This window comes from Penaeus japonicus, unplaced genomic scaffold, assembly GCF_977035675.1.
Source record: "Penaeus japonicus unplaced genomic scaffold, GWHDUDI00000001_assembly GWHDUDI00000010, whole genome shotgun sequence".
Taxonomy (NCBI): Eukaryota; Metazoa; Arthropoda; class Malacostraca; order Decapoda; family Penaeidae; genus Penaeus; species Penaeus japonicus.
The window spans coordinates 13,709,980-13,719,979 of NW_028234412.1; the positions used below are offsets into that span (position 1 = coordinate 13,709,980).

The 10,000-nt window shown below is 36.3% G+C and overlaps 2 protein-coding genes and 3 pseudogenes across 5 annotated transcripts in view; all 5 read left to right on the forward strand.

The window, feature by feature from the left end:
* Window positions 1–1,267, forward strand: part of LOC122259731 (rhodopsin-like) — a 1,585-nt pseudogene extending 318 nt beyond the window's left edge. Inside the window, exon 2 of the transcript XR_015191329.1 lies at window positions 43–1,267. The product of XR_015191329.1 is annotated as a rhodopsin-like (transcript). The remainder of the gene's footprint in view (window positions 1–42) is intronic.
* A 1,661-nt stretch (window positions 1,268–2,928) lies between these two features.
* On the forward strand, window positions 2,929–4,478 carry LOC147471121 (rhodopsin pseudogene; annotated as a pseudogene). The gene is made up of 2 exons (XR_015191330.1): window positions 2,929–3,013; window positions 3,244–4,478. The product of XR_015191330.1 is annotated as a rhodopsin pseudogene (transcript).
* Window positions 4,479–6,344: 1,866 nt separating this feature from the next.
* Window positions 6,345–7,581, forward strand: LOC147471122 (rhodopsin-like). Its single transcript, XM_086540788.1, has one exon. It carries the CDS (start codon window positions 7,190–7,192, stop codon window positions 7,478–7,480), a length of 291 nt encoding a protein of 96 aa, XP_086396914.1. The 5' UTR covers window positions 6,345–7,189; the 3' UTR covers window positions 7,481–7,581.
* On the forward strand, window positions 6,348–7,140 carry LOC147471123 (rhodopsin-like). The gene is made up of 2 exons (XM_086540331.1): window positions 6,348–6,954; window positions 7,052–7,140. Exons 1-2 carry the CDS (start codon window positions 6,348–6,350, stop codon window positions 7,138–7,140), a joined length of 696 nt encoding a protein of 231 aa, XP_086396457.1.
* A 1,893-nt stretch (window positions 7,582–9,474) lies between the features above and the next one.
* The window catches only part of LOC122259732 (rhodopsin pseudogene), a 1,238-nt pseudogene continuing 712 nt past the window's right edge, over window positions 9,475–10,000 (forward strand). The window contains exon 1 of the transcript XR_015191331.1: window positions 9,475–10,000. This exon is cut by the window's right edge and continues 712 nt beyond it. The product of XR_015191331.1 is annotated as a rhodopsin pseudogene (transcript).

A 10,000-nucleotide genomic window follows, 5' to 3' on the forward strand; every position in this document is an offset into this window, starting at 1 on the left:
GTATATATATAGTGAAAGAAATCATAAAACGTTTCGTTTCAGATGTCGTGGAACACTCCAGCACATTCGGCGGATAATGCCCTTCCCTCCACCAATCCGTATGGCAACTACACAGTGGTTGATACGGTACCAGAGAGCATGCTTCACATGGTGGACTCTCACTGGTACCAGTTCCCTCCCATGAACCCTCTCTGGTATGGCCTTCTCGGCTTTTGGATGACCATCATGGGGACTTTGTCTGTTGCTAGAGGACCCGAGGGTAACTTTGTTGTCATTTGGGTCTTCATGAATACAAAGAGTCTACGATCACCAGCCAACCTGTTGGTCGTTAACTTGGCCATCTCCGACTTCTTCATGATGCTTACCATGACACCTCCTCTCCTGGTCAACGCTTATTGGGGAACATGGGTATTCGGCGCTTTCTTCTGTGAGATCTACGCTTTCCTTGGGGGGGGTTGTTTGTTTGTTTTTTTATTTTCCCTTTTCGGTTGCGTATCCATCTGGACCATGGTCTTCATCACTGCTGACGATACAACGTCATCGTCAAAGGAGTGTCTAGCGTGCTGAACCCTGACATCTGGAGGTGCTATGATGAGAATGTCAGGAGCTTGGCTTGGCAGTCTTGCTTGGTGCCTTCCTCCTTTCTTCGGATGGAACCGCTATGTCCCTGAGGGTAACATGCTTGCTTGTGGTACTGACTACCTGACGGAAAAAAAACTGAATTCTCCAAGAGCTACTTGTATGTGTATTCCGTATGGGTGTATCTCTTTCCTCTGGCATACATCATCTACAGTTACCACCTTCATCGTTAAGGTGTCGCTTTTTTTTTTTCTTTTTTGCTCACGAGAAGGGAATGCGAGAACAGGCCAAGAAGATGCCCCCGGAGTCAAGTCCCTCAGGAGTGAGGAAGCCAGGAAGACCTCTGCCGAGTGCCGTCTTTAGAGTGAATGTGTCAAGGTTGCTCTCATGACCGTCACTCTGTGGTTCGTAGCATGGACCCCCTACTTCATCATCAACTGGGGAGGAATGTTCAACAAGCCCATGGTTACTCCTCTCTTTTCCATCTGGGGTTCTGTCTTCGCCAAGGCTAATGCCGTTTACAATCCTATCGTGTATGCCATCAGTCATCCTAAGTACCGTGCTATTGTCAGGCGCTCTTGAGAAGAAACTGCCTTGTCTTAGTTGTGCTACTGAGGGCAGAGATGGAGGTTCCGATAATGGATCCGCTGCCACTACTCAGAGCACTGAAAAGACAGAATCTGCTTAGGAGAGAGGAATCTCTTATTTTCTTTTCTAAACAGTTAATGACTAAAGGTAACTCAACGTCCCAGTCCAAAATATGAAATAAATTCCCAGCATATGAAAACAGTCACTCGTCTTCTTTAACCCAGAGTTCTGTGAAAAATATATTTAACGATATACCATTCACATAAACCTTAGGTAAGTATATACCACTAATTTTCGAAACAGTCGAACTAATAGAAAACTATACTTTCAAAAATCTTATCCAATATCAAAGAATAGTATGAAAGTGAACACATATTTTAGTTCTTAGAAGATACATATTATAACAAAGGTTAACTGCATATACTAACAAATGCTTAAAGACAAAGTTTAAAATAACACATAGTACTAAATATTTCCACATATAATGAACTTGAATTTGGGTGTGTGTATATATCATCCTGAAAATAGAAACATGCAAAGAATATATTGATAAATCAGTATCTGATCAAATATCAATCTTATCCAATCGACGACATATTTGTAACAATTATAGTTACAGCTACTCTTACATTCTGTAATTATAAAAAGTTACACAAGTAGAAAGCATGGATTTTGTTCTCTCTAGCTCGATACCAGTCTATCTATATCTTCATGTATTGCATTTTATTTGTTGTTAATCAACGTTGTATACCTAAAAACATTAATGCACGGATTCTTTTCTTAGACATAAAAATCAGATGTTTGTTTGTGTGTATTGGTTATCATAAATCAGTGCCAGAATAGCCTAATATTCTAGAACCCTAAACCGCCGCCACAAACACTCGAAAACATATACATATATTTATGTATGTATATTTATATACATGTGTGTATATATACAATATATATATAGATAGATAGATACATAGATAGATATACATATAAATACATATATGCATATATGTGTGTGTTCATATATATATATATATATATATATATATATATATATATATATATATATATATATATATATATGGATATATTCATGATTATGTATATGAGTTTATATGTATTTGTATACATATACATGAATATATAAATATAGATAGGTAGATAGATATATGTATATAAATATATATCTATATATGTGCATATATATATATTTGTGTGTGTGAGGGTGTTTGTTTATGTATGTATGGATGTACGTACGTATGTATCTATGTATGTATATATGTATATTTGTGTGTGTATACATATATATGTATACATGTTATATACATTGATATATATATACATGTATATTAATATTCATATATATCTAAGGATACACACCAACTCACATATGTATCTAAATAAAAAGATATATATATATATATGTCCATTTCTTTTTATTTGTATCCATGTGTGTATATAAATATATATGTCCCCATAACAATACATAGGTCTTATTGTAAGTATACATAAATTCATAGACATGTGTGACCAAAAAAAAGTTATTATATTTATCGATTTCGACTTTTAAACTCATTACTGCTTTTTCTTCATAGCCCATCAACTGGTTTCGTTTGAGCATCAGAAAAAAAAATCATTCGTAATGTTTAGTCGAGTTTCAGCGAGATGCACTATTTGTTAAAAATAAGAAAATAATAATCTTATTAGGCGTGAGTTCGGTACTCTCGCCGGTATATAAGCCGAACCTCTCCTTCCCTTACTCAGTTACCTCTTGGCAGCTCAGGGTAAAAGTCACACACCGAAGTAGTTCTCTCTTGAAATTTCTTCGGTTTGGTGATACCCCGTCAACGAGAAGGTGAGCCCTCGTAGATGTAGAGTCTAAAATCATTTTATTAAGATACCTTTATCATTATTTGCATATACAATCAAGTAATATTTTCTTGTAAATGTGGTGTTTGTGTCGACGTAGATATATCATATCTACATATAGACAATATGTACACATACATATATGTTAATACATATTCATATATAAATATACATATATATATAGTGTGAGAGAGAGAATAAAAAGTTTTGTTTCAGATGTCGTGGAACAGTCAAGCACATTCGGCGGATAATGCCCTTCCCTCCACCAATCCGTATGGCAACTACACAGTGGTTGATACGGTACCAGAGAGCATGCTTCACATGGTGGACTCTCACTGGTACCAGTTCCCTCCCATGAACCCTCTCTGGTATGGCCTTCTCGGCTTTTGGATGACCATCATGGGGACTTTGTCTGTTGCTGGTAACTTTGTTGTCATTTGGGTCTTCATGAATACAAAGAGTCTACGATCACCAGCCAACCTGTTGGTCGTTAACTTGGCCATCTCCGACTTCTTCATGATGCTTACCATGACACCTCCTCTCCTGGTCAACGCTTATTGGGGAACATGGGTATTCGGCGCTTTCTTCTGTGAGATCTACGCTTTCCTTGGTTCCCTTTTCGGTTGCGTATCCATCTGGACCATGGTCTTCATCACTGCTGACCGATACAACGTCATCGTCAAAGGAGTGTCTGCTGAACCCCTGACATCTGGAGGTGCTATGATGAGAATGTCAGGAGCTTGGCTTGGCAGTCTTGCTTGGTGCCTTCCTCCTTTCTTCGGATGGAACCGCTATGTCCCTGAGGGTAACATGCTTGCTTGTGGTACTGACTACCTGACGGAAACTGAATTCTCCAAGAGTTACCTGTATGTGTATTCCGTATGGGTTTATATCTTCCCTCTTGCATACATCATCTACAGTTACACCTTCATCGTTAAGGCTGTCGCTGCTCACGAGAAGGGAATGCGAGAACAGGCCAAGAAGATGGGAGTCAAGTCCCTCAGGAGTGAGGAAGCCCAGAAGACCTCTGCCGAGTGCCGTCTGTGCAAGGTTGCTCTCATGACCGTCACTCTGTGGTTCGTAGCATGGACCCCCTATTTCATCATCAACTGGGGAGGAATGTTCAACAAGCCCATGGTTACCCCTCTCTTCTCCATCTGGGGCTCCGTCTTCGCCAAGGCCAACGCCGTCTACAACCCCATCGTATACGCCATCAGCCACCCCAAGTACCGCGCTGCTCTTGAGAAGAAACTGCCTTGTCTTAGTTGTGCTACTGAGGGCAGAGATGGAGGTTCCGATAATGGATCCGCTGCCACTACTCAGAGCACTGAAAAGACAGAATCTGCTTAGGAAGAGAGAATCTCTTATTTTCTTTTCTAAACAGTTAATGACTAAAGGTAACTCAACGTCCCAGTCCAAAATATGAAATAAATTCCCAGCATATGAAAACAGTCACTCGTCTTCTTTAACCCAGAGTTCTGTGAAAAATATATTTAACGATATACCATTCACATAAACCTTAGGTAAGTATATACCACTAATTTTCGAAACAGTCGAACTAATAGAAAACTATACTTTCAAAAATCTTATCCAATATCAAAGAATAGTATGAAAGTGAACACATATTTTAGTTCTTAGAAGATACATATTATAACAAAGGTTAACTGCATATACTAACAAATGCTTAAAGACAAAGTTTAAAATAACACATAGTACTAAATATTTCCACATATAATGAACTTGAATTTGGGTGTGTGTATATATCATCCTGAAAATAGAAACATGCAAAGAATATATTGATAAATCAGTATCTGATCAAATATCAATCTTATCCAATCGACGACATATTTGTAACAATTATAGTTACAGCTACTCTTACATTCTGTAATTATAAAAAGTTACACAAGTAGAAAGCATGGATTTTGTTCTCTCTAGCTCGATACCAGTCTATCTATATCTTCATGTATTGCATTTTATTTGTTGTTAATCAACGTTGTATACCTAAAAACATTAATGCACGGATTCTTTTCTTAGACATAAAAATCAGATGTTTGTTTGTGTGTATTGGTTATCATAAATCAGTGCCAGAATAGCCTAATATTCTAGAACCCTAAACCGCCGCCACAAACACTCGAAAACATATACATATATTTATGTATGTATATTTATATACATGTGTGTATATATACAATATATATATAGATAGATAGATACATAGATAGATATACATATAAATACATATATGCATATATGTGTGTGTTCATATATATAATATATATATATATATATATATATTATATATATATATATATATATATATATGGATATATTCATGATTATGTATATGAGTTTATATGTATTTGTATACATATACATGAATATATAAATATAGATAGGTAGATAGATATATGTATATAAATATATATCTATATATGTGCATATATATATATTTGTGTGTGTGAGGGTGTTTGTTTATGTATGTATGGATGTACGTACGTATGTATCTATGTATGTATATATGTATATTTGTGTGTGTATACATATATATGTATACATGTTATATACATTGATATATATATATACATGTATATTAATATTCATATATATCTAAGGATACACACCAACTCACATATGTATCTAAATAAAAAGATATATATATATATATGTCCATTTCTTTTTATTTGTATCCATGTGTGTATATAAATGTATATGTCCATACATAGGTCTTATTGTAAGTATACATAAATTCATAGACATGTGTGACCAAAAAAAAGTTATTATATTTATCGATTTCGACTTTTAAACTCATTACTGCTTTTTCTTCATAGCCCATCAACTGGTTTCGTTTGAGCATCAGAAAAAAAAATCATTCGTAATGTTTAGTCGAGTTTCAGCGAGATGCACTATTTGTTAAAAATAAGAAAATAATAATCTTATTAGGCGTGAGTTCGGTACTCTCGCCGGTATATAAGCCGAACCTCTCCTTCCCTTACTCAGTTACCTCTTGGCAGCTCAGGGTAAAAGTCACACACCGAAGTAGTTCTCTCTTGAAATTTCTTCGGTTTGGTGATACCCCGTCAACGAGAAGGTGAGCCCTCGTAGATGTAGAGTCTAAAATCATTTTATTAAGATACCTTTATCATTATTTGCATATACAATCAAGTAATATTTTCTTGTAAATATGGTGTTTGTGTCGACGTAGATATATCATATCTACATATAGACAATATGTACACATACATATATGTTAATACATATTCATATATAAATATACATATATATATATAGTGTGAGAGAGAGAATAAAAAGTTTTGTTTCAGATGTCGTGGAACACTCCAGCACATTCGGCGGATAATGCCCTTCCCTCCACCAATCCGTATGGCAACTACACAGTGGTTGATACGGTACCAGAGAGCATGCTTCACATGGTGGACTCTCACTGGTACCAGTTCCCTCCCATGAACCCTCTCTGGTATGGCCTTCTCGGCTTTTGGATGACCATCATGGGGACTTTGTCTGTTGCTGGTAACTTTGTTGTCATTTGGGTCTTCATGAATACAAAGAGTCTACGATCACCAGCCAACCTGTTGGTCGTTAACTTGGCCATCTCCGACTTCTTCATGATGCTTACCATGACACCTCCTCTCCTGGTCAACGCTTATTGGGGAACATGGGTATTCGGCGCTTTCTTCTGTGAGATCTACGCTTTCCTTGGTTCCCTTTTCGGTTGCGTATCCATCTGGACCATGGTCTTCATCACTGCTGACCGATACAACGTCATCGTCAAAGGAGTGTCTGCTGAACCCCTGACATCTGGAGGTGCTATGATGAGAATGTCAGGAGCTTGGCTTGGCAGTCTTGCTTGGTGCCTTCCTCCTTTCTTCGGATGGAAACGCTATGTCCCTGAGGGTAACATGCTTGCTTGTGGTACTGACTACCTGACGGAAACTGAATTCTCCAAGAGTTACCTGTATGTGTATTCCGTATGGGTTTATATCTTCCCTCTTGCATACATCATCTACAGTTACACCTTCATCGTTAAGGCTGTCGCTGCTCACGAGAAGGGAATGCGAGAACAGGCCAAGAAGATGGGAGTCAAGTCCTCAGGAGTGAGGAAGCCCAGAAGACCTCTGCTGAATGCCGTTTGTGCAAGGTTGCTCTCATGACCGTCACTCTGTGGTTCGTAGCATGGACCCCCTATTTCATCATCAACTGGGGAGGAATGTTCAACAAGCCCATGGTTACCCCTCTCTTCTCCATCTGGGGCTCCGTCTTCGCCAAGGCCAACGCCGTCTACAACCCCATCGTATACGCCATCAGCCACCCCAAATACCGCGCTGCTCTTGAGAAGAAACTGCCTTGTCTTAGTTGTGCTACTGAGGGCAGAGATGGAGGTTCCGATAATGGATCCGCTGCCACTACTCAGAGCACTGAAAAGACAGAATCTGCTTAGGAAGAGAGAATCTCTTATTTTCTTTTCTAAACAGTTAATGACCAAAGGTAACTCAACGTCCCAGTCCAAAATATGAAATAAATTCCCAGCATATGAAAACAGTCACTCGTCTTCTTTAACCCAGAGTTTTGTGAAAAATATATTTCACGCTGTAACATTTACATAAATCTAGATGAATACATACCATTAGTTTTCGAGATAGTCGAATCAATAGCAAACTATACTTTCAAAAATCTTATCCAATATCAAAGAATAGTATGAAAGTGAAAATATATTTTAGTTCTTAGAAGATACAAATTATAACAGAGGTTAATTGCATATACTAACAAATACTTGAAGATCTAGTTGAACATAGCACATAGTACTATATATTTCCACATTTAATTAACTTGAATTTAGGTGTGTATATATATCATCCTGAAAATAGAAACATGCAAAGAATATATTGATAAATCAGTATCTGATCAAATATCAATCTTATCCGATCGACGACATATTTGTAACAATTATAGTTACAGCTACTCTTACATTCTGTGATTATAAAAAGTTACACAAGTAGAAAGCATGGATTTTGTTATCTCTAGCTCGATACCAGTATATCTATATCTTCATGTATTGCATTTTATTTGTTGTTAATCAACGTTGTATAGCTAGAAACAATAGTGCACGGATTCTTTTCTTAGACATAAAAATCAGAAGTTTGTGGGTGGGTGTTTGTGTGCATTGGTTATCATAAATCAATGCCAGGATAGCCTAATATTCTAGAACCCTAAACCGCCGCTACAAACACTCGAAAACATATACATATATTTATGTATGTATATTTATATACATGTGTATATATACAATATATATATATAGATAGATAGATAGATAGATATACATATAAATACATATATACATATATGTGTTCATATATATATATATATATATATATATATATATATATATATATATATATATATATATATGGATATATTCATAATTATATATATGAGTTTATATGTATATGTATACATATATATAAATATATAAATATAGATAGGTAGATAGATATATGTATATAAATATATATTCATATATGTGCATATATATATATTTGTGTGTGTGAGGGTGTTTGTTTATGTATGTATATGTATGTACGTACGTATGTATCTATTTATGTATATATGTATATTTGTGTGTGTATACATATATATGTATACATATTATATACATTGATATATATACATGTATATTAATATTCATATATATTTAAGGATACACACCAACTCACATATGGATATGAATAAAAAGATATATATATATATATATATATATATATATATATATATATATATATGTCCATTTCTTTTTATTTGTATCCATGTGTGTATATAAATGTATATGTCCATACATAGGTCTTATTGTAAGTATACATAAATTTATAGACATGTGTGACCAAAAAAAATGATTATATTTATCGATTTCAACTTTTAAACTCATTACTGCTTTTTCTTCATAGCCCATCAACTGGTTTCGTTTGAGCATCAGAAAAAAAAAATCATTCGTAATGTTTAGACGAGTTTCAGCGAGATGCACTATTTGTTGAAAATAAGAAAATAATAATCTTATTAGGCGTGAGTTCGGTACTCTCGCCGGTATATAAGCCGAACCTCTCCTTCCCTTACTCAGTTACCTCTTGGCAGCTCAGGGTAAAAGTCACACACCGAAGTAGTTCTCTCTTGAAATTTCTTCGGTTTGGTGATACCCCGTCAACGAGAAGGTGAGCCCTCGTAGATGTAGAGTCTAAAATCATTTTATTAAGATACCTTTATCATTATTTGCATATACAATCAAGTAATATTTTCTTGTAAATATGGTGTTTGTGTCGACGTAGATATATCATATCTACATATAGACAATATGTACACATACATATATGTTAATACATATTCATATATAAATATACATATATATATATAGTGTGAGAGAGAGAATAAAAAGTTTTGTTTCAGATGTCGTGGAACACTCCAGCACATTCGGCGGATAATGCCCTTCCCTCCACCAATCCGTATGGCAACTACACAGTGGTTGATACGGTACCAGAGAGCATGCTTCACATGGTGGACTCTCACTGGTACCAGTTCCCTCCCATGAACCCTCTCTGGTATGGCCTTCTCGGCTTTTGGATGACCATCATGGGGACTTTGTCTGTTGCTGGTAACTTTGTTGTCATTTGGGTCTTCATGAATACAAAGAGTCTACGATCACCAGCCAACCTGTTGGTCGTTAACTTGGCCATCTCCGACTTCTTCATGATGCTTACCATGACACCTCCTCTCCTGGTCAACGCTTATTGGGGAACATGGGTATTCGGCGCTTTCTTCTGTGAGATCTACGCTTTCCTTGGTTCCCTTTTCGGTTGCGTATCCATCTGGACCATGGTCTTCATCACTGCTGACCGATACAACGTCATCGTCAAAGGAGTGTCTGCTGAACCCCTGACATCTGGAGGTGCTATGATGAGAATGTCAGGAG